We start from the raw sequence: 23,318 nt of genomic DNA, 5'->3' as shown, positions 1-23,318 counted from the left end.
AGATGCCGTCTTGTTGTCTTTCTGCCGTTATGTGACAATATTTCCACGGCAGGTGATCTGTCCTACAGACAAGATCAGAAGTGTTCTCATCTGTAATGAGGCTACTGAGTTAAATAATAGCCCAAGACTCTTTTGGGAAAGTCTTGTGTGGTTTTCACTGTGTTGTTAGATATTTAAAAATGACAAATCTGCTCATGTAAGAGCAACATTTTCTATTCAAACAATTAAACATTCGTCGCACACTAGACGGTGTAAGATTGTTATTATCAGTGTCATTATGGAGGATTTTGCAAAGAGATGTTTATAAGTTGTGCTTTTTAATGCCATGTTTACATGGAATCAAACCTTGAGCTGTGCAGTGAGTGGAGGATTTCTTTCTACTCATCGTTTTTACATTTAAAATGAAATTATCAATATTATACAACTTGATGAATATTTAATAAATCTCTGAGATTGAAGAGGAAGTTCACTTCTCACCGATACTGAAGCCAATAACAACGCGACGCTCAGCTCAGTAACAACTTCTTTGAAAAAAATCCTGCCAAATCAAAACAGACCCAACCACAACCACGTTGAAATAAAAGATTTATTTTCCATATTACATCATACAATTGTCACTGCAAAAAGATTTCCCAGGAGACTTCAAACTTTACAAATATGGTAGAAAAAGGTGAAAATTGGAGAATATCAAAGTGGTTGCATTGTTAAAAAAAAAAGAAAAACTAAACAAAACACACCAAGGCACTGACAAACAAGAAGAATGTAGAAAAAGCTTTCGGTCGTTGTTTATCGAGAAGGTTGCAGTTTGAATAAGTGGTGTAAAAATACAGTACTCTGAATGTGTGTAAAGTGAGGTAAGCGATCCGGCACACTGTGTGTCTGCGGCTGCTTCTGAGAACCAAAGGAAGTGTGTCTGGTCTCCGGGGGTGCAGCAGCTCCCGTCCTCGACGTGAAGAACCGCACATGGAGGAAACGACGTCTGATAAAACTACGTTAAGAACGGGATTCAGTCTGTATGTCATTTTGCTTTGTTTTTGAAGCGATGGAAACAAAAGTTTATACATAAGTCTCTGGCCTGGCACTTTTTATTGTTGCCTGAGAAAAACGTTTTGACAGCTGTGGAAAGAAACGGCGGCGTGACGTAAACTGACTGGAGCTGTTACTTCTCTTCACCTAGATCATCTTCTTCTTCTTCTTGGGATTCTCTCTTTTCCTTGAAAGGATGTGGAAACCGCGTCAAAACACGCTGTGATGTACGGACTTAATTCATGATGAAATGGGTGAAGAGAGTGGGAGGTTCAGGGAAGCAAGGTGCACAAAGGAAAACTAAATTAAAGATAACTCTTCTATCAGAAAAACATATTGTTAATATATATTTTAAGCAGGAAAAAAAAAACAAAACAAAACAAAAAGCAGTGACTTTTCTTATTATTCCGCACCGAGTAAAAAATAAATTACTTAAAATGCATTCCTTGTTCAAGTCCGACACCCGCTCCAGCCTCCTGTGTTGTGCATTTGATCGCACACCGCTCGCTTCCTCAGTGGCGTTCAGGGACCGTGGGCAAAGACGGCGCTCTCCGTGCATGCTCTCCGCGTCCTCGCATGATAACGGGAGACGACGGGCGCTTCCTCTTCAACTTGTTCGCCCTGGCATCACTCCTGTTGTCCGTCAGATGGTTTCACTTATTATCATTATTAGTTTTTGATGTTGTTGTCGACCCTGTCCCCGGTTCCCCCGCTGGCGCTTCTTTTCGTCTCCCTCCTCGTCTTCTCTTCTCCCCGCTCACATCTTGCGAATGACGATGACTGTGGTGAGAACTCCCGCCAGGAAGACGCCCACCGTCTGCCATGTTGGAGTCCCGAAGTAAGAACGGATCCCCTCCTGAGGACAATCGCACACGATTCAGATCCAAACAAACAAACAGCGTCACACCAAACCAACACATCAGCGTCTGCTAATCGGTTATTTTGGCTGCTTCCCTCTCCGACGGCCAGAGCAGATCATGTGATCAGTACTGGCACTTTGGGGATTCAGAGTAGCAAATTTCTTAGAATACTGTTTCCCAACTTCTTCATGATCGTCACAGAAAAAAGTATTTTGACGTTCAATTTCCTTATTTTGCTTTCCTGTTAAACTCTATCAGACGTCTCGTGACTCATCCTGCGCTTGAGAGCATTTCCCAACACTTCTTAAAATAAAAAATGATCTGGTAGGAAGAGAACCATGAGAACCAGCAGCAGCTCTGAGACTAGTCCTTCTCTACTGTAATTGTTTGGTTTTGCACTTTTTCAACATTCATAAAGACTGAACTGGTTGAAGATTAAAGCGTTTGCGACTTACCCAGCCACCTTGCTCTCTGATCCAGTTGATGACGTGTTCCCGGAGGTAGTCCATCGTCCAGCTGATGATCGTTCGAATGATGTCGGGAACTTGGGTTAAGAGAGCCTGGGAGGGAGCGGAGACAAAATTCATTTGATATTCACTCATTCATAGATCCATGAAACATCCGATTGGAGCGATGGGGCTTACTTTGATGACGAGTCGACAGGCGAAGTAGAACAGAGCCACCACTCTGCCCCAGTTGAACCTCCCATCTGAGAAGATCTCTAAGGCAACTTTCATGAACACGTCCTTCGACGGACTGAGCGAGGAGTCGTTTATCATTCTGGGGGAAACAAAGTTGGATACAAAGTTATTCTACATGAACTGATGGAAAAAGAAAATTCTATTTACAATCAGCTGTGGCTTTAAATTAACTCATGCGCTCCAGAGACGGCAAAGCTCATGTAAATCCCAGCTTTACTCGGAGACAGCAGAACAAAACACAACATTTCTTGACGCCAGTGAATTTGAATGTTGACCAAGAGTTTGCTGACAGTTTTTAAAGAACAAGCAGAGAAATCGCTCTGAAGAACAGACTTCTCTCACATTGTATGTACAATTAACATTCATGAAACTGTTACTAACAATCAGTCTGCACATGGATCTCAGGCCTACCTTTGCAGCTCTACATTTCCATCCAGCTCGTCTCCAATCTGCTGCAGGCACTGGGCGAGTTTCTTGTGGTTGGGGTCACACAGCTCCGATGCACCCAGCTGTGCCCTCGTCACAACGGCATTGGATTCTCCATGTCGCTGGACCCGCTGGTAGATGAAACTGCACAAACACAGAGACAGTAAATCAACAAAGACAGTAAAAGTCCGTCAGTTGCCTGTCTAGTTTCACTATGAAACATCCAACTGTGCGGCTTCTACTTACTCCTTTAACAAAACTGCTCCGACTTCTAGTATCTGGTCTCTGGAATTTCCTGGAAGACAAAGGTTGGATTGGATTTTCATGTTTATCAATCTGATTAAGGTAGCACATTATATAAAAGCCTGACTGTTGTTTACATTATTGTCACAAACAAATAAGAAGAATATACTACAGAACTAGATACAGATGAAACCAAACAGTGCGGGAGAGGAAAGAAGACCAAAGGGGCTTATCGATCGATAAACATTACATTCACCAAAAAACAAAACAACAAAGGATCGAGGAGCAACAAGCAGCAAGAAATTAAAAGTAATAAAAAACTGCATTATGGAAGAAAATGGTACAAGTGTAGACTTTCTGAACAGAATTTCAATTGACTCTTAACCTCTGGAATATTCTTAAAGCTCTTCATTTTAGCAGAGGTATTTGAAGTGCAGAAGACTCACAATATTTCAATCGGTGAGGTACAGATATAATTGTATTCCACATCAGAGGCATGACAATTCTTTGTTCTGTATTTTTGGACCGATTATTTGTGCCTAGAATACTTGGATATTCTTCTCAGTATCCTTGTATGGAAAGAAATTTCTTTCGCTTAAGCGACACAACATCAGTCTAAGTATGTTCAGCTAAATCAATTAGCATAAGTTAAATTACCAAAAGTTAAACAACCCTGCTGTACAATCAACAGACCTCAACATCTTCTACGTACAAATACATGATCTCCGTGTTCCAACTTGGTTTAAAAACACCGTTTAACTCACTGGGAAGGTGATGTTTGAGTAGCTAACAGGAAAAAAACGCAGAGTAAGTGCATGCTAACCACGGAGCTAACAGTTAGCTTCTGTTGCTAAGCTAACTTTAGCTGGTAAAACTTGTTAGAAAACGACAAGCTACAGCCACAAACTGAGAGACAATCGCTACTTATACAGATTACATGTGTCTATCGTGAAACTATTCGGCACTGTCACGGTTTAATTGTTTAAACTGAGGCTCGCGGGTACCTTGGTCACCTCCTCCCGGGTGTGATGCCATCTTGTCTTACTGCCGTTTCTACTTCCGTGCAAGTCATGTGACTTTCTATGGCCGGTGTGGCCTGTCCTTACGGACAAGCTCAGACGTGTTCTCATCTGTACTGGGGCTACGGAGTTAAATAAGAGCCTGAGACTCATTTAGGGGAAGTTTTGTGTGGTTTTCACTGTGTTGTTAGATATTTAAAGTGAAGCCTCTGGACTAAATTGTTTTTTTTGCTTGTTTGTTTTTTCGTGAAATTGCTTTCCTTTTTCTGCGTTGTTCCAGGAAAGAAAAGGCTGCATGTGTGATTGTAAAAGATGGGTAAAATGATAAATCTACTCATGTAATAAAATCATTTAAAATGTTATTATTATTATTATTATTATTATTATTTTTTTTTTTTTTAATTATTATTATTATTATTATTATTATTATTAGGTTATTAAAGCGCTTCATCCTCCGGCCAGCAGATGGCAGAGTATGTGTGACGTCATTACGCTGAGGACGCGGGTTCAGAAGAAGTCGCGTTGAAGTCGTCATTAAGCGGGAAGCGGCCGCTGTGTTTTTGTTATTTAGCTGCTAGTTTAGGGAAAGAAAGGGCGACTGGATTCCTCAACATGCCCCGGGAGATCATAACCCTCCAGCTGGGACAATGCGGAAACCAAAGTATGTTTAATGACGTTGTTTTTAGCACTGTTCTCATGCAGGTCGTTTAGCTAACGGTAAAGTTAGCTAGCAGAGCTGTGCAGCATTGTGGGATGTAATGAGATATGTTGTGTTACTAAGGAGTCCACCTAGCTTCAAATGTAACACAAACAGCAACGCTGCTGTTGTTTCTTATCCTGTTTATGTCTCCATGTTGAACGTACAAGTTATCTGATGTAATGTAATACACTCCAGATGATGAATGTATGAGACGTCCCACAGAATAGAATAGAAAAGCAACTCTACCCTTTCTCTAACTCGTCCCTCTTCTTGTTCTGTAGTTGGCTTTGAGTTCTGGAAGCAGCTGTGTGCAGAGCACGGCATCAGTCCAGAGGGGATCGTGGAGGACTTTGCAACAGAAGGCACCGACAGAAAGGACGTGTTCTTCTATCAGGTAACCATGATGACTGACGACTCTGTCATCCCATTTAGAAAAGGTGGGGTTGAGAGAGATCTCCGTTCCCCCAAAGTCTTAGCGATCATCCAGCCCAATGCCAGTGATCTTTTTACAGGCTTTGAAGGTTTTGTTATGTTGTACCTACATTTCAAGCATGTCATGACCCTTGAGCTCCATGTACAAGAGAAGATAAACATAAGGAACAAACCTTTCTTACAAAACAAGTTTCATTGTTTGTTTTCAAATTGATCTGTTAACAGCAAGCAGCTGACATTAAATCAAAAACAAGCAATATTAAAAACAAAAATGAATCAATTTAAGTTCCCCATAATTGATTATGTTATGAGCCATCACTGAGTACATTTGCTTTTTTAGTATCTTAGTTATCTGACAAATAAAGAATCTTGAATGTAGTTGAATGTTCTCTGGACTGATTGCGTGTTGTTTTTTGGAGCTTTATTCACAATTTTCATAATAACTTAACATTCCTCCATACATACGTAAACTCAAAAAGTGCATATTAAGCACACATAAATATAGACACCGAGATTAATTATTTGAACTCACTTTTTTCCACCATTTCTCTTAATGTCCGAGTGGGACTCCACTTCTTCCCATCTTTTGCAAAAATGTCTGTTTTCATTTGTAGCCTTGCAGTCATTTCTTCCATGATATAGACCTGTTTCTGGACTTACACCCAACACAGAGAAACGTGGTCACATTCATATCCTTTTATACCTGCTTAACCACAGTATATATGTGAATGATGACTGTTTTGTGTGTTATGCAGGTGCTTCACTGAACAATGTTTCAGAAATAGTATTCTTTTTTTTTTTTATTTGAGATGAATATTAGGTCTGGATTAGTGGTATCAAAAAGCATCACAAGGTTGTGGATTTTTCTCTTTGCTGTATTAGCAGTAGAGGTATAAATCAAAAGTTAAATTATTAACTAACTATGGATTCCACATCAGCTGTGGCTGCTTCCACTGCATGTGAGCAGTAGATGAACAGTGTGTCAGTGACCGTAGTAGATGTTTAGAGTATTGCATGACTGGCTTCATCTGGAAGGGAGCTCATAGTCAGGGTTTGTTTTTGATGCTGAGCTGCAGACCTGCTGCTTGTATGGATGAACTGCACCATTGCACCACTTGGATTCCAAAAAAACAGGCCTTTTCGTGGTTTTTAGGGATGTATTAGGATATTAGCTGTGACAGTAGTTTGTGATTTTAGATATCCTATTACTTTTTTTGTAACCCTTTCGATGAACAGCGTCATTCACTGTCTGATGACTCATCCTGCATTTGAAGGCTTTTCCACACTCTGCCTCCAGTGGAGATCCATATGCACCACTGCTTCAGTCTCTTCTGCAGCAACAGAAGCGCCTTGCTTCTACCAGTGGCTCAGAGTGGTGGAGAAATGTGGAGAAATTAAATCAGAAAGTGTTACCTTTCACCTATCACTCCTGTATTTTACCAAACTAACTCACTGTCTGTGAAATTCAGTACTGCCAAAATCATCTAAAGTGAACACTTTTAGTTTTTATTAAGTTATGAGATTGATAACTATGGTAAAATCACTTAATGGCAGGGATCTTTTGTTTGCTCTACTGTCAGCTCTGTACGGTGTTTGATTGTACCATAGTCATGATTGTATGTTCCTGAGGATTGTGTTATTACTCGGGTTTAAACGTGCCAGAAGTTGCCCGGTACTTCATTTGTCAGCTTCTCTGCAGCATGAGTCTAACACGAGTGGCCACTAGATGGCAGCCCTGTCATGTAGCAATAAAGATTAAAAGTACAGCGGCAGCCTGCAAAGCACCTCCATGTAACCTCTGGGTGTTGATCGAACTCCCCAGGCTGATGATGAGCACTACATCCCTCGGGCCGTTCTGCTGGATCTGGAGCCCCGTGTGATCCACTCCATCCTCAACTCCCCTTATGCGAACCTGTACAACCCGGAGAACATCTACCTGTCGGAGCATGGCGGCGGCGCCGGCAACAACTGGGCCAGTGGATATTCACAGGTGGATCCTACACAGAATGTTTCTGTTAGCTTTCCATCTGATGCCCTTGACAAAATACACAAAATGATCTATATTTATTATCAGGATGTGATGGAAAGTGTGTTATCATGTGACTTGCTGGCATCGCACTCTAATGCTGTCGTTTGGGTTTTATTTGGATTCAAAGGGGAAAAAAATTCAAGAGGACATCTTCGACATAATCGACCGGGAAGCAGATGGCAGCGACAGTCTGGAGGTGAGCTCTGGAGGACGGGGAGTGACTCGGCAGTCTGACTTGTGGTACGGCCGTGAGTGGTACAATTATACCGTTGTGTGGTTTTGTGATCAAGTCGTGGTCGTCTTCCGTAGGTGGTTTCAGGTGAAGCCTGTGTCTGAAGTAGCCTCTCTCTGCTGTTCAGACATACTCCAGTAACCTCTGTTGTGGTTTCGTGCACGTGGAAATGAATGACTTGGCAGAAGCAGCATGTTAAAGAGCCTGTCATCTCAAAGCAGGCCGTACCTCACGATTATTCTTAGCCTCTTTTTTTTGGGCGAACTTTCTTCAGCTGCCAGCCTCCCATAAAACAACACTCCCATTTCCCCTTTAAGGTCTGCAATTTCTGTAACTCATTCACATTACGACCCCACATTATTATTTAGTGTGTGCGCGCTGGTGGAGGAAGGTGGGCCTGTGTATGTTGGCAGGGCGTGGCGCGCGGCGTGTCTGGTGATAATAGCCGGGGGGAGCGTGGAAGGCAGGTATTACAGGGCTGTGCGAGGGGGGGTGAGGGAGCCTATTTGTGAGGTGGGGCTGCGCTCCATTTATATAACTGCTAAGGAAGAGAGGCATTTGCTCACCCACACACACACACACACACGCTGGGCTTTCTGCATCAGTAGTTTACAGTAAGCTCCACACACGCTGAAATTGCAGGCAGTGAGTAGCTCTTTTGTGCTCTGCAGGGATTCGTCCTGTGCCACTCGATTGCCGGGGGCACGGGCTCGGGCCTGGGATCGTACCTGCTGGAGAAGCTCAACGACAGGTCCTCAAACACGACACCAGCCCGCTTCGCGTCTGATCTCTCCTGTGCGTCGGTGTGTGAGTGGTGTTTTTCCCCCGGTCTGCAGGTACCCAAAGAAGCTGGTGCAGACGTACTCCGTCTTCCCGAACCAGGACGAGATGAGCGACGTGGTGGTTCAGCCGTACAACTCGCTGCTCACGCTGAAGAGGCTCACTCAGAACGCCGACTGCGTGGTGAGCGCAAACGCCAAGTAACCTCACAGCGTGACCTCAGAAGTGTGTGTCATTTCCTCTCCTCAAACAAGCGGCAGTTGAATGTTGAAAACACAACATCTCCCACCGAGCCCAGGCAGGAAACTGGAAGAAGCCGTGGAAGCGGCCGGCCGGACGGCGGCGCTGCCAGTAACGTAATGATGTGATCTCAGACTGTTGAATGAGTCTGGCTTCACGACGTGAAGGTCAGCCGCTGCCGTCAAAGCGCAGCGATCAGCAGCTCGGAGCAAACTCCATCAGCCCCATTAAAAGGCGGAATTCACACCGAACGGTTTTATCCGTCTCTGAGGCCTCGCATTGCAGTGCATTAAAAAGTTGTGTGTTTTATAACAAAGACACACTGAGGAAAACGGACTCTGTCCGGCTCGTTAAAGCTGTGTTTTTACAAATGAAAGTCATCCTTTACACCCTCAAATGATGATTCCTGATATGAAAACAGAAACACTTTCTAGTTAAACTCTTGAATATGATGCAAATAATGTTTGGATGGTTTTCCTGGAATGGAGCCTTGAATCCATTCGTCAGTCTGAAGGGTTTTCTGAAATAAAACCCAGATGATTCACAGCTTTGAGCTCTCTCCCGGCGTTCCTACCTGTTGGAAACCTTGGAGCAGACTAATAAAGCTGCTGATCCACCAGTCCAACTAATTTAACGTCGGTCTTAAACTGGTGATTGTATTAGTCTGCGATGCTGCGACAGTCTAATGGCGTTTCCTTTCTAATAGCTACTTCCTCCGGGCTCCCGCATACGGCTCTCATGTAGATTAAATCAGCCGCGGGGCTAATAGAATCTGCCCAAGAAGATCTGCGACCACAGCGTGTCTTTCATGCTAACAGCAGCTGGCTGTGCGGCTCGTCCAGAGGTTCCTTCACGTCGCTCTGTCCGTCCACTGATCCCCCCTCCCCTCCTGTGTGTTTGTGCGTCAGGTGGTGCTGGATAACACGGCCCTGAACCGCATCGCCACCGACAGGCTGCACATCCAGAACCCCTCCTTCTCCCAGATCAATCAGCTGGTGAGTAACGGCCATCGCTTCCTCGACAAGTTTTTCTTTTATTGCAGTCTACCTGTCTGAGTCTGAACAAAGACAGACTGTACGGGACGTAACCCAAAAAAAAAAAAAAAAAAAAAAAATCATGCGATTTTACAAACTAGTTTGGCGAGTCAGTTGCACGTCTGACTGGATTTCAGTTTTCTTAGAAACGAGTCGCACATGGCTGCACTTTTCTAATGGTATGTTCGCTGGCTTCAGAGGAGCCTCACCTGGACGCATAAAGTTTAAGACTTCTGGCCCTCTGGTAGGACCGACAGGCCAAAGTACACACACTCAGTTATCCTTATTTTATTTTATTATTCAGCCTTCTGGTCGGTTCTCAATCCTTTTTTTTTTTTTTATGTTTCTTGAAAATTCAAAGCAGTGAAATCGTCGGACTTTGAGCGTCGTCTGTCTTCATGCGAGAAATAAAAAAGGACACGTGGTCTCGCACCAAACGCCTCCTGAGGTTTGATTCCCTCCGTTCAGGTCTCCACCATCATGTCTGCCAGCACCACCACGCTGCGCTACCCGGGCTACATGAACAACGACCTGATCGGCCTGATCGCCTCGCTCATCCCCACGCCCCGCCTCCACTTCCTCATGACCGGATACACGCCGCTGACCACCGACCAGTCGGTGAGTCTCCCGGCGACGACGCGGTCTGACAGGATTTGAGAAGGTACAGTGTCCTGAAAGTTCGTGTGTCGTCCTCAGGTGGCGAGCGTGAGGAAAACCACGGTGCTGGACGTGATGAGGAGGCTCCTGCAGCCCAAGAACGTCATGGTGTCCACGGGCAGGGAGAGGCAGCCCAGCCACTGCTACATCGCCATTCTGAACATAATCCAGGGAGAGGTGGACCCCACGCAGGTACGGCGCCGAACCCCGAGAAGAAGACCCCCAAAGTTCCTTCGGTTTTTTAAAATCGAGTCTGTTTTAGGTGCATAAAAGCCTCCAGAGGATCAGGGAGCGCAAGCTGGCCAGTTTCATCCCCTGGGGTCCGGCCAGCATCCAGGTGGCCTTGTCCAGGAAGTCCCCCTACCTGCCCTCGGCGCACAGAGTCAGCGGCCTGATGATGGCCAACCACACCAGCATTTCCTCGGTGGGTAAACGCCGCCGGGTTACGTCAGCGCAGCCTGTTCTGTAGCATTCTCCTCCGGCGCGGCGGCCTCCCTATCTGCCTCCCTACTGTAGGATGACCCAAAAAAAAAAACCCAATGAGAAGGAGCTTTAACCATCAAAGCATTTCCTCAGTTTTATTTGTTCCTCTTCTCTCCAAATCAAACATTCTGAACTCCACGTCACTGCGTTTGGAGGATCGAAATGTTCTTTCACATCCTCACAAGTTTTTTTCAAAAACTGAAGCAAAGAAAAACTGGAACAAGCGAAGAAGCAGCAACAGAAAATATAATTTTAATGTTAAATTGAGTGTAAACTCTCAACACGGCGAACAGTCAAGACGGTTCCAGATGTTTGGAAAATAACGGGAGCTTTAAGTCTTACATCACCGCGTCTGTCCTCCAAAAGAAATCTTTTAATGGTTTTTCTCAATCAGTGCGTCAGATCCAGTTCTGATAATTAGGTTTTTATGGCCGTTTAACTGAGCTCGGTGACTTCAGAAGAAAGCCAGCTGCATCCTGAAGGGCTCTGCCCTCGGCGGACGTCACCTGTGTTCCTGCTGCTCTGTTCCTGACGACCTTTAAGCCCTTAAATGTTTCTGAGAAGTTCAAATACAGGAAAAAAAAAAAAAACCCAGTGAAAGTTGTGTGGAAATCGTGGCATGAGCTCCAGACCTCGTCTAGAATCCCTTCTCACGTCCCCCCGTCGGCGTCTCTGCCCCGCAGTTGTTCGAGCGGACGTGCCGGCAGTACGACAAGCTGCGCAAGCGCGAGGCCTTCCTGGAGCAGTTCCGCAAAGAGGACATATTCAAGGACAACTTCGACGAGCTGGACAACTCCCGCGAAGTGGTCCAGCAGCTGATCGACGAGTACAGCGCCGCCACGCGGCCCGACTACATCTCCTGGGGAACGCAGGAGCAGTGAACAGTCGGACTCCCTCAGCTCGGGCTTCTTCCTGACTCCCCAACAATGTATTTATTGTTTTCTTATAGCATGTAAGGAAGTGTCGGCGTCTCAAAATTGAAGAAAACCGACATGAATCCATCCTATTAACCAAAACCTTAACTTTTGTTTTGTGGACGTTCTGGTGACTCTTAACTCCTGTTAGCCGTTCAGTGAGGCTCGTCTTGGAACTCCTGTCGTCTTCATGCCTGCTCCAGCCATGTGAAACGACCCGCTGCCTTGTTTTGGTCTATTTTTATACAGAGTACAGTTCTTGGGTGTCCGTGCAGGTGATTTATAGTAAAACATCCACTGGATTCTAATTAAAGATGGGACGGACATCCCACACATTTCTACCTTCTGTCTGCTGCTCACAGAAACACACACACACACACACACGAGCCATAAATTTAAATACCTGCTTTGAGTTCACAGTTTAGCCGAAAGTAACATTTGCACAGAGGAAGACGCCGTTCAGGACGAACCTTCAGCCTCTCCGCCTGTAAAGATCCTCTCCTGCGAACATACCGTCTCATGTTGCTTTGCTTGTTGGACCTGTTTGAAAAATGACGAATAAACTCTTTTTCTAGTATTCTCTTTAGTGTTTTGTTTTTTTTTTTCAAAAGGTGTCGGATGTTATGTGAAGATTTGCTTGGATTGTTTCACTTCCTGGGCTTTGTGGGTGCAGAATCTCGGCCTCGGCCGTCCTCATCCTCACCTGGAGCCGACACCCGACTCCGCTCGGGCTCATTAGCACGGGGGAACTTTAAGGCACTTAGCAGCGCTTGCTCAACTGGCCATTGTTTTCCTCCAGAAGACCTTGGAGGGAGGCGGCGCTCAGCTGAGCCGCTGGCGCCAAACTCCAAACACCGAGTCCGGACGCAAAAAACCCTTAAAATGGTGATTTTTTTTTGTTTGTTTGTTTTTATTAATTACATACAGTATTTATAGTTTCTTATTGCACTCCCAAGTTAGTTAGAAACAATAGTGCAATTAACTGTACACATATTACATAAAAAGGTACCATGCAGCATACAAACAAGCTTAATACAAAGCGACATCTGCAGTTTGATTCTTCTTCTTTACAAACGTGTAGCTCGGAGCTGCCTGCAGCTGCAGTAGAAAAAGCAAAAGACCTGCTTTGTGGGCAGGAGACGGGGCTGACTGTGCAATGACTTGTCAAGGCCTTTCGTGGTGAGACGACTTCAGTTCTGGTTATTGCGTGGTGGACGAGTAGCAAACAGTACAACAGTATTATCTTTATAAGCCTCTATGGTCTCTACTATAAAAACATAACTTGTACAATGTACAGTACAGGAAGTCTGGTGTCTGTGGGACCTGTCCGTGTAAAGGGTTAATTACTTGTTAAAGCTTATTTATTGAGGAGAGGGGGGGGGGAAAAAAAACTAAACAGAACGTCTTTGGTCCGTGCTCAAACCCATGACTTGGCAAAAAAACTTTGGCTTCTCAAGAATACTCAAGATAGTGAACACAAACAGGGAGCTACACAGGATTCACACGTGAGCTGCTTCAGGAGACACAGCCTCAACAATCCGTTCAAGCAAACCTAATTAAAAAAAAAAAAAAAAAAAAAACAGCCTGGGTCTGCAGTTAAGACATATAGGACGGTAAAAAAAGCTATAAAAATATCCATGGCCTGATTAGAAAAGTTGAAGGGGCAGCCTGAGCGGGAAGCACACACACAGCCACTTCTTGTGTGAATTTTCTTCACTGCTCTGGGAAAATAAACAAAGAAGCACCTGTTATTATTTTCTCTCAGCGGAACAGAGCTGAGTTAGGATGGCAGCTGACGTACATAAAAATTACCCAATCAGTCAAGTGTTAACCAAGTTTCCCGTCACGGATCGCGGCCGAGACGAGGCAGCGCGGCAACGGGGGAAACCAGACAGCTCCCAAACGCTTTGGTTTCTGTGTTCAAACGAAAACACACACACACGCACGCAGGCATACCGGCTCCCAGTCACAGAGCCCATCGTCCCCAAGGTGAGAGGCTTGGTGGCAGCCGAGCCCAACATCTGTTTCCAGTTCAGAGTTCACATGGCTCGAGTGTGTGTGTGTGTGTGTGTGTGTGTGTGTGTGTGTGTGTGTGTCACTGAGTGTTCTCAACACTATTCCAGCAGTGCATGAAGAAGAAAGGCGACGCAGAAATGGCACACTTTGAGAGAGTGTGTGTGTGAGAGAGTGTCTTTTCACTCCAAGTCAGTTTAATGTCTCGACCGACTCTCCCCGATGTCGCAGGAAGGCTCACGCCAAAGTCTCACATTCTCCAGGAGGGGGGGGGGAGGGGGGTCACTGGAGGTGTGTATTGCCATGTAGGGGAACGGGGACGGTTGCATGACAAGCTGGGGTGTGTGTGTGTGTGTGCGCGCGACACCTCATCAGCGACCACATTGGTTTCTGTGGGCTTTCTGGCCCTCACTTGCTAAACAGAGCCCCGTTGCCTTCCCCAGCCCCCCCACCCCACTCCGCCCCCCCCCCCTTCATCCCACTTCTCTCCTTCATTGGCTGGCTCCTCGGACTGGAAAGCTCGAGCCAGGGGTTTATTTTTCATGGATGGGGAGTGAAAACAGCCGTCTCTTTGTTTTGGCTGTGCTGCCGTTCCCAGCGGAGGAGGCGCCCAGGGTCCAGAAGGAACTGGGACTCGGCCTCATTTGAGGGGGGAGGGGGGTGGAGGAGGGGAGAAGTGAAGATGGTGGGAACCCGTGGTCGGGCAGGAGGAGCGGCGCTTCCCGTCCTCTTCAGACCGGGTGCGAGGGCAGCTCCAGGAGGGCCGGGGGCGGCGCCGAGCCCAGGCGGCGGAAGCCCACCTCCGTCCCGTCGGTGATGGCGAGGTCCGAGTCCTCCCCTTTGCCTCGCTGGCGATGGATGGCACTGAAGTACGCATTCATCAGCTGCATGATCTCAGTCAGCTGTGGCCGAGAGAGAGAGAGAGAGAGAGGGAGAGAGAGAGAGGTCAGACGGGTGGCAGCCTCAGTGTCGTCTGGCACCGTCACAGCAGGGTGGAGAGCCCTGATGTCATCCAGCTGCTGGAAGAACTGGATGGTCCAGAAGCGGCGCGTGATGACGTCACTTGGCGGAGGAAAAACTTTACGAGCCGTACATGTGTGTGCACATCTCAACACTTTGACAGATTTTGTCCTGCAGCTGTTGCAACCAAAAAAAAAGAGAGAGAGAGAGAAAGGAAGAGAAAGAGAAGCGCTGCAGGGAGGGCAGAGCCGGCGTCTCTTTCCACTAACCCACACCGCCGAATCGCACTCTGAGCAAACTTTCTCGTTCTTTGGGTTTTTAACCGTCACCTGCTCTTCAACTTTAACTACAAGCCTCAAATCGGCGGTTAATCTTGAACTAACCGTCAGCTCCAGGCCCGACCATAATCCCCCCCCCCCTCCTCCTCCTCCTCCTCTTCCTCCTTCCTGCTCCTCGGCCAGCAGCTACCGGACCATTCCTCTCAGAGCGGCTTCATAAAAGCCTTCCTCAGCTGCACTTTAATTCGCCTGTGTCTCCAATAAATAAATAAGAACCACTTTTGTGCCCCGGCGGAGATCACAGAGGGATTTTTTTTTTCTGTTCCGTGTGGGAAGATGCAAGAGAAATCAACTCAGTGAAAGGCGAGATTTGTTCTCAGGGGAGAGGAGAAAAAAAAAAAAAAAGTTTGGAAGCATGTCCATATTTCTGAGAAATGTTTTGCCTAATATTTTAATCTAACCGCAGCAATAAAACTCAGCCGCGTGCAGGAAGCGGGACCCTCGGAGGCCGCCGTCAGCTGGAGGGGGGGACGCAGGTTGCGGGCTCTCTATTTAGGACAAACTAACGGGCGTCCCTAAAGTGGGACGAGGGGCTGGGGGGGGAGGGAGCAGTACAGAACAGTATGTGATGATAAGGCCACTTGGCGCTGCGCTGTAAACAAACTGGATCCTCAGTATGCTGGAGACAGTATGTCAAAGTTCAGTACAGGAACACGGAGAGGGACTTCCTGACAACCCTCTTTCATACTGAAGCTGAGCGATTCACAGCTGACATTTTAAAAAAAGGAAACGGATTAAAGTTTGCTGTTTAGTTTCTACGTTTTGAGTGTAAAAGCAACAGGATCTGTGGATTCGGAGTCCGTGATACCTTGGTGGTTTCGAAGAGCAGATCCCGATCTCCAGCTGTGATCTTGAAGGTGTTGCTGTCGGAGACGCCGTAGGAGCAGATCTGCCCGTAAGGGAAGGACTCCAGCGCCTCCGACTCGCCTTGCTTGTACAGAGACACGGATGTAGCGGCGACGCCCAGCCACAGCTTCTGGGAGAAGCTCCCCGTCGAGCTCTGCAGGCAGGAGGAAGGCAGCCGGTGTCAGAGTTCGTCCCTTCAGTCACCTCTGAAGCGAGAGCAACGTCTCACAGTACTCACGATATAAAAGTCCACTTCGTAAAGAGTGCATCCGAAGCCCGACCACTGGCGTGCGATGGTGAGGTAGGCGGCGATGCTGTCCCTGCGGCTGTAGCCGGCCAGCCCTTTCCAGCGCTCCAGGATGGCTCCCATGACGGCGGCCGCCTCCTCCTTCAGCCGGCTCCGCAGGCGCAGGTCCTGCTCCACCCTCTGCTTGTGCGCCGCCGCCGCCGCCGCGTGGCTCCACAGCGTCCCCGCCAGGAGGCCCGTGTGGAAGCGCTGGGCGGCGGGGCAGCCCGGCGCCGCCGCCAGCGACATGAGGACCCGGGCCTCCAGCGTGTCGCCCGGGAACAGCTCGTCCAGCGGCGGGCAGGGGGCGTGCGTGCTGAAGTCCCCCACCAGGCACTGCAGCCTCAGGGCGGCCAGCGCCTGCAGGTCCTCCTCGCAGGCCGGCAGCTGGCCGCGCACCACCATCTCATGGCACTGCGGCGCCGAGGTCAAGGCGGGGGCACAGAGAGAAGGTAGGGATCAGGAAAAGCCTCAGTCCTGTCATCAAGCCTCCGCACCCCTCCCTGTTTTACTTTGTCCCATAACTCTTTTTATAGGAGTCCTCGGGAAAAAAATGTTCTAATGAAGCCAGCGCTGGCTGTGTGCTTTACCCCCGCTGCTCGCCGGCCAGCGCTCTTAGTCACGCTTTTTACTGCAATCACAGCCCGAAAGACATCACAAAGCTGCGATTGCTCACCGTCAGGCACCAACGCAAATGATCCCAATAAAAATCAGGGGAATGAATCACCGCTGGACGATAAATTAGATCTCATTATCAGCACGGGAACAGTCTCTTCAGCTGTTAGGTGGGGGGGCGGGGGGGGGGGGGGGCTTCTTTCTCGTGTTCTGCTCCATTACCTGCTCGAAGAGGAAGAAATACTCGATGCTGTCCACTGATATGCTGTCAGCGTCCAGCAGGCAGTAGAGCTTGAAGCACAGCTTCCACTGGGCTTTGGACTCTGGCTCTTTGGCGGTGAGGCTGCGCAGGAGAGAGAGAGAGAGACGAAGGAGTCAGAGAAAAGAGGCTCTGTGGTAATGTGTTACGCATTAACACCGTTACATAACATGTGGAGATATTGCCGCCACCATGTGCAACACCGTAGTTCACAGCTGGAAAATAACATATCTCCTCTCACATCTCCCTTTTTTCTGCTTCTGTATTTTTATACTTGTTACATTCAGTTAAATTTACAGCTTTAAAGTTGCACTCATTTTAATTTAACATTATTCTTTAGTGAAACATTTATGTAAAACTGTATGTTTTTTTTTTTTTTTGCAATAATAAGTACCACAGTCATTACAGTGAACTGTACTTTATTGCTTTCATTTAAGTAAATATGTTAAATCGGTACTTTTATCCTTTACGCTGGTATCTGAGTACTTTCACCGCCTCCGCTGCACTTCAGCGGGTTTCATGTTTGCCCAAACGCCACTCAGCGCCGAGCGGACCTGTTAGAGAAACACGGCTCCTTTTCATTTCCTTATCGCGCGGCTATGCCTTCGGCAATCATATGACATCAGGCTTCAGCCGCCGTGACACACATCAGGACAGGAGTCCAGCTTCCCAGCCAGAAACCTGTGTTTGAGCAGCCGGACCAGACAAGGTCGGCAGCTATCTGCTGGATATTTCCAGATAACATTCAGGAGAAAACAAATACAGTGTCGATCACTGTCGGCGGCGTTTTTCCTCGAACTGGTGACAAAGTCCTGTGGTGGGCTTCGGGACGAGGCGTTTCGACTGCAGGACTGTCCACTTGGGATCATTGTGTCAAGACTTTTCAAGCCTTTTAGCATAAATTAGCACAATAAAATTCTCAGAGATGTCCGTACCTGGTCAGGATGTCTGCGATCAGCGCGCCGCCCGCGACCGGCTGCTCCCACAGTGCGTTCTGCTTGTACAGTGCAAATGTGTTCTTGCTGTCCTGCAGGCCCAGCTTCTCCTGCATCCTCCGAACCAGCTGGAGGAGGGGGAGGAGGGGGGGATGGGTGGAACAAAAACAGACGGGGTTAAACTCGCGTGTGTCAAGAATCACAAAAGAGGAGGCAGGAAGTCAGTTTTTTGGAGATTCTCACGGCATCGGGCTACGCTAAGAAGCTCTGAGCGGGAACACATGAGAAGCTGCCTTGCCAAGAGGAACACGCATATAAACGCTCGCAAACCTCATTGGCAGTGGTGTGGGAGCTGATGTAGAGCTGGCAGGACCCGGGGCCGGGGTAGTGCACCGTGCACAGCATCTCCTGTCGGCTCATCAGCATCTGGATCTCCTCCCAGGATGGCACGCTCTCCCGAAACTTGGTCTTCTCCAGGGCCTCGCTGATGAATGACGCGTAGTTGTCCATCTCCGACTCGGGGCTCTGGCTCTGGATCCTGCGGAGGAACGCGGCGAGCGTGAGGGCGTGACACGGGGCCGGCGCGCCTGCTGGTCTTTCCACATATTTGCCGCCGAAATGAAACCGTTTGATGCCCGAATAGAGAGAATTAGATAATCCCGGGGATGTCAGCCGTGAGAGCAAACCTGCAAAGTATTACGCTGTGATTACAGAGCCTGCGTCACCCGTTTTGATTCTTTATTTTCTTTTGGCTGGCGATGTCGGAGCGCCAATGAGGCGAGGAATGACAAATGTTCTCACTTTAGCTGCGAGGGACTTAAAAGACTCAACATCCCTCAGTCCTTCAAAGAAAGGGGAAAATAGCAAAGAAAAACATGTTTGACTTCGGGTAGCGCACGAAACAGGAAGAGGAGTTTCCGTTCCTGTGAACCGGGGTGACCTGCAACTTCCTCCCAGCGGAGTGTCCAGGAGTGATCTGCGTGTGTCTGTGTGTGTGTGTGTGCGCGCAGCAGACAACACGCTCCGTCTGCAGTCTGAGGCCTCGCACACTTCTGCGAGTGTGAAAGGTGTGAAACACAACCTGCCCGAGTTATGAGCTCGGCCTTGTGTAAACACCGAGGGACAAATAGGAAGGAAACAATTACGCTCCAGAAAACACAAAGCGCCGGGCGGAACGAGGCGGACGGCAGGGCCCCGGACCAGAGGAGCCGCTCAGTCACCCTGACGTCGCGCTATCTCATAACTCTGTGGCCACAGGGTGGGATTTGTCCTGCTGAAGCATAATTAGGAATGTTCCACTGAGTCTCTGTGATCCTTCTCCTCTCCTCTCCTCGGCGGTTTCCTGCCTCCTCGGCCCCTCTCTCTCTCTCTCTCTCTCTCTCTCTCTCTCTCTCTCTCTCTCTCTCTCGCTCTCTCTCTGACAGCAGACATTCCCCGGGGGTTTCTCAGGGCACTGGGGAAATGGAGGAGGGTTTCTGGGCCCGCTGCCCAGCTCCAGTCTCAGCTCTGCCCAGCTGTAGCCCCGGCGCTGATCCGCCGAGCGAGCGAGTGCGTGAGAGCAACAGCGGGGCATATCAAAACACCGAGCCAGCGAGTTCCACGCCGTTATTATGAATCGCCGTCGCATGCAACTGTTCCATTAGCCGGAGGGGCGATTCCCAGTACAGAAATATAGATAGAAGGCTGTAGTGGTCTGAAGGCACGGCGCTGGGCAGAGAATCTGGAGCGGGAAGCTTAGCGCCGCTAAAAACTTAGATTAGCATGCTTGACAGCGGGGGCTAATTCAGACCTGCAAATCCGGCACTCAAACTCGGGATCTGTTCGGGGGGCACGCTAACAATGTGAAGCCATATCATGCTACTATATCTAAATCGGCGGTTGGGGACGCTGGCGCCTGCTCTCCCGTCTGACGTCTGGGCCTCAGGTTCTCGCCGCTCCACCTGCATGCGCCAGTTCAACCTGTTCGCTGTCGCCCTCCGCCTCGATGAGAGCGATGATATCTCGTGGTTTAAAGTCAGGTCTTTTGCATGCTTTGTCTGCCCTCCGATGGGTCATTCACAGTCTCACCGCCGCTGCATCCCGCTGCCAAACGCTAGAAGTTAAATCCAGAAGGTAGGCCGTGACACACACAGTCGCTTGTAATGTGTTTTTAATCTTTGCATGCGTGCGTGAGTCACCAGAGAGCCTGGGTACCAGTCCGTAAAATCATTTCTGTCAATGTTAAAAAACAACACGGGACTCTACACTTAACTGAGCGCCGCTGCAGTTTATTACCTCAAACTGTCAACATGGGCGGACACGCTGGAGTGTTTTGCACCTGTCTTCTAAAAGTCATGTGTCCCAGTGGGTCCGAAGCAGGGCCAGGAAAAACAACCTCCGTGTTTCCACTTTTAATTACAAAGGGAGGAGATGATGTCAACAGCTTTCTCCAGTCAGCGCGATGCCAAATCAAATATGGATGAACGCAACCTGAATGAGCTGCATGGGGTTCAATCCCCCCCTCCACGTGTGTGTGTTTTTTGTGTGTGTGTCTCACCTCTTGAGGTGGAACCGTAGGTACTTGAGCACGGTGGGCCCGGGCAGGAAGGTGCAGCTCATGCAGGTGAGCAGCTGCCAGTAACGGAGATGCGCGGCGGTGTACGGCGAGGGCGTGTAGCTGGTCTGCTTCACCAGCTGGCAGTAGACCTCGTCGCGGAGCGGCCGCAGGTCCAGGCAGGTCTGCAGCACGCCCTGGATGATGGGAACCGGCTCCCGCGCCGACTCCAGCTGCTGCAGGCAGTTGAAGAGCTTGACGGCCTCCTCACGCACCGAGCCGTAGCCTTTCCCACTGTGGTCTGCAGGGAGGAAGAGGAGGAGGAGGAGGAGGAGGAGCAGAGCAACGCTGTGTTAGATTTCAACACAATTCCTATTGCTCCCCCTTTCTCCTCATCATATTTCTAAGAAATGTTGGTATTTTGGGAGGTAGACTGTGTTTTTTACAGGGGTTGCCAAGGCAACTCGCACTTCAGACTTGGCTAGTTTTTACGCTGTTTGCCCTTCTTGCTGCAAACACGATCACTAAGGTTTGAAACTGACACAAAAAAGCCTTAAATCTATGTGAATCAGAGCAGGAAACACAAGAAAAACTCACGTTACATTTGGTTTTATATTTTTAAAATCCATTTTTTAAATAATTAACTCTCCTCACTCCTTTTTCATGAAGTAGAGCGTCTGAAACATCCCCGCAGAAGTTTGCATCTTGAATCCTGAGCCTGGATACACTTAAAGCTCTTCGTATCTTGTCTAATCTGCTTTAAGTGCACCTGTTGGCACTTGTTTTCACAAGGCAGCCGAGCCAGAAGAGGTGGCTGTATTGACCTAAATTACACTGCTTAATACCGCCTCTCAGCAAATCAAATAACGCAGTAATCATAGCGATTACACTTCCACTGCAGCTATAGAGGAGGAAGGTTTCGTCAGACAGAGCCGGCAGTGTGGAAGCGCTTGGAGAAGTGAGTGCACTCCTAATAGAAAAAAAAAAAAAATAAAAACACTAAATAGACTTCTTTTTTTTCTTAAAGCAGCCTCATTATAGATAAACTCCCCGTGGCGCAAACATTGACATGTTACTTGCATGTTTGGCTAACCTAAAAATAGGCCAGTGCTATTTGCACATTCTCACTTAAACCTTGCCAACGTACCTGCAGGGTGTAAAGATCATTTCTATTTTATTAATAGACACAAAAAAAGTACAAAAAAAAAGGGTCCGACTGACTGCAAAGCACCTTTTTATCGTGATGGGATGAATCCAAGCTGAGTAGAGACTGATACACACTCTCATGGTCACACCTCGGAATCATGTGTTTTCGGTTGTAACTGAACACACAGGGAGAACATGCAAACCCCAGATAGAAAGGCCCTGAACTTATTCTTTTCCAGTGAATTCACTTCAGCTCCTCCAGAGGGAATTCTTTTTTCCTTGCAAAGTTCCTGCAGAAAGTGTGTGAGAGTGTGCCGAGGGTCACCGAACACTCCCTGTTACTCACACTTTGCATTTTCCGTGAAAAAGGAAAAAAAAAAAAAAAAAAAAGCTCTTCTGGCACGAAAGAATTCTCCTTTTTGCAACCGATGCGTAAAACTTTCACATACTTTTTCACTCCTGCATTTGACATTCGTTTCATGCGCGTCAGCTCTTTCGCAACGTGGCGTAAACATGCGCCGCCATACCGTCTTCACCCGGAGCCGCACGTGCTCTGATAATGGACGACATGCAAATGTGTGGCGCTCACATGTGTGCTCCAGGCTGCCGTAGGGGAAGGGCAGCAGCGGCGCGTACAGCGGCCCCTGGGTGTACTTCAGGATGGGGTTGTGCTGGTAGATGTGTTCCACCACCTCGGGGTTGAACTTGTTCTCCTAAAGCACACAAAGAACAAAATCAAGTAAACACGGAGCCGAACAAACACTCGCACGCATTCAATAAATCTGAAGGCGGTCGTCGAGTGTGCGTGTGTGTGTATGTGTGTGTGCTCGGGGAGGGGTGAGCGAGGTCGACCTGACCGGGGTCACAATTCAACGCTGGCAGCTTTCAAAGAAGCGGGAAGGTCAAGTGATGACCCAGCAAACCGCGCCGGCGTGACTGACGCGCTGTATTCTATCTGCCGGTGTCAATGAGTTGTGTGTGTGTGTGTGTGTGTGTGTGTGTGTGTCTTTTCGCTGCCTGTGTGGAGAGGTGCCTTCCAGCGGTACAGATGGCTTCCACGCCGCTGCCCTCCAGCACCTGTTGCTCATTAGTAACGTTGCCACCGCTCTGGCTCTCCCCTGACTCTGCAACTCCCCCCCGATCTTGCCGCCTGCTCTCTCTCTCTCTCTCCGGCGTTTCCCCCTCCCCAGCGGAGCAACGTTGACACATTCTTCTCGAGTGTTTGTTGCGGGCTGGCGACAGGATTGTCCGTTTGAACTGTGGGAATAAGATGCTGGCGAGCGGGCCGCGTGCACTCGGATACCGCCGCGATACTCTGATGATACGCTGCCGGCCCAGAGACGGTCTCGCCTCCCCTCGGGTCGTCTTGCTGCCCGTGCAATACTTTGACATTTTGGGAAATTCGCGGTCTTGGCAGCGGCGAGGTGAGAATCCTGACGCGGCTCACATGTCCGCGTGGCGAACATGAGGCGGCGGTGGCAGAGAAAAAAAAGAAAAGAAGCTCAGCAGCTTCAATTTATATATCACATTTTGTGATATCTGTTATATGACTTTAAGAAAAATGAATTGTGACACACAGAAAACACAGCACGCTTTTTTTTTCTAATCTGT

At 48.1% G+C, this 23,318-nt stretch overlaps 3 protein-coding genes across 3 annotated transcripts in view; 1 reads left to right on the top strand and 2 right to left on the bottom strand.

The window, feature by feature from the left end:
- Positions 1 to 572: 572 nt before the first annotated feature.
- LOC115386544 (apoptosis regulator BAX) lies at positions 573 to 4,332 on the bottom strand. The gene is made up of 6 exons (XM_030088896.1): positions 4,261 to 4,332; positions 3,260 to 3,308; positions 2,999 to 3,157; positions 2,531 to 2,666; positions 2,342 to 2,446; positions 573 to 1,882 (listed from the first exon to the last, which is right to left on the bottom strand). The coding sequence occupies exons 1-6, from the start codon at positions 4,289 to 4,291 to the stop codon at positions 1,784 to 1,786; spliced, it is 579 nt and encodes a 192-aa protein (XP_029944756.1). The 5' UTR covers positions 4,292 to 4,332; the 3' UTR covers positions 573 to 1,783.
- Positions 4,333 to 4,786: 454 nt separating this feature from the next.
- tubg1 (tubulin, gamma 1) lies at positions 4,787 to 12,353 on the top strand. Its single transcript, XM_030088894.1, has 11 exons — positions 4,787 to 4,936; positions 5,257 to 5,369; positions 7,230 to 7,397; positions 7,564 to 7,632; positions 8,340 to 8,419; positions 8,505 to 8,631; positions 9,597 to 9,683; positions 10,191 to 10,340; positions 10,419 to 10,571; positions 10,642 to 10,803; positions 11,546 to 12,353. Exons 1-11 carry the CDS (start codon positions 4,888 to 4,890, stop codon positions 11,741 to 11,743), a joined length of 1,356 nt encoding a protein of 451 aa, XP_029944754.1. The 5' UTR covers positions 4,787 to 4,887; the 3' UTR covers positions 11,744 to 12,353.
- A 2,161-nt stretch (positions 12,354 to 14,514) lies between these two features.
- plekhh3 (pleckstrin homology, MyTH4 and FERM domain containing H3) overlaps positions 14,515 to 23,318 on the bottom strand; it is a 29,084-nt gene continuing 20,280 nt past the window's right edge. The window contains exons 6-13 of the mRNA XM_030088893.1: positions 22,297 to 22,420; positions 20,565 to 20,862; positions 18,359 to 18,566; positions 18,029 to 18,156; positions 17,057 to 17,177; positions 16,172 to 16,633; positions 15,896 to 16,087; positions 14,515 to 14,691 (exon numbers count right to left, since the gene is read on the bottom strand). Coding sequence (XP_029944753.1) covers positions 14,521 to 14,691; positions 15,896 to 16,087; positions 16,172 to 16,633; positions 17,057 to 17,177; positions 18,029 to 18,156; positions 18,359 to 18,566; positions 20,565 to 20,862; positions 22,297 to 22,420 — 1,704 coding nt within the window. The 3' untranslated portion in view covers positions 14,515 to 14,520. The remainder of the gene's footprint in view (positions 14,692 to 15,895; positions 16,088 to 16,171; positions 16,634 to 17,056; positions 17,178 to 18,028; positions 18,157 to 18,358; positions 18,567 to 20,564; positions 20,863 to 22,296; positions 22,421 to 23,318) is intronic.

This window comes from Salarias fasciatus, chromosome 4, assembly GCF_902148845.1.
Source record: "Salarias fasciatus chromosome 4, fSalaFa1.1, whole genome shotgun sequence".
In the NCBI taxonomy this organism is placed as follows: Eukaryota; Metazoa; Chordata; class Actinopteri; order Blenniiformes; family Blenniidae; genus Salarias; species Salarias fasciatus.
Note: the sequence above shows the minus strand (reverse complement) of the source record. Positions and strands in the feature narration are given on the sequence as shown.

Coding starts and splice junctions, on each gene's coding strand:
- LOC115386544 (XM_030088896.1), bottom strand. CDS start 4,291: ATGGCATCACACCCGGGAGGAGGTGACCAAG. Junction 3,158..3,259: donor GGAGCAGTTTTGTTAAAGGA/GTAAGTAGAAGC, acceptor GTGTTTGTGCAG/TTTCATCTACCAGCGGGTCC. Junction 1,883..2,341: donor TCAGAGAGCAAGGTGGCTGG/GTAAGTCGCAAA, acceptor GATTGTCCTCAG/GAGGGGATCCGTTCTTACTT.
- tubg1 (XM_030088894.1), top strand. CDS start 4,888: ATGCCCCGGGAGATCATAACCCTCCAGCTGGGACAATGCGGAAACCAA. Junction 4,937..5,256: donor GGGACAATGCGGAAACCAAA/GTATGTTTAATG, acceptor CTTGTTCTGTAG/TTGGCTTTGAGTTCTGGAAG. Junction 7,633..8,339: donor ATGGCAGCGACAGTCTGGAG/GTGAGCTCTGGA, acceptor TGTGCTCTGCAG/GGATTCGTCCTGTGCCACTC.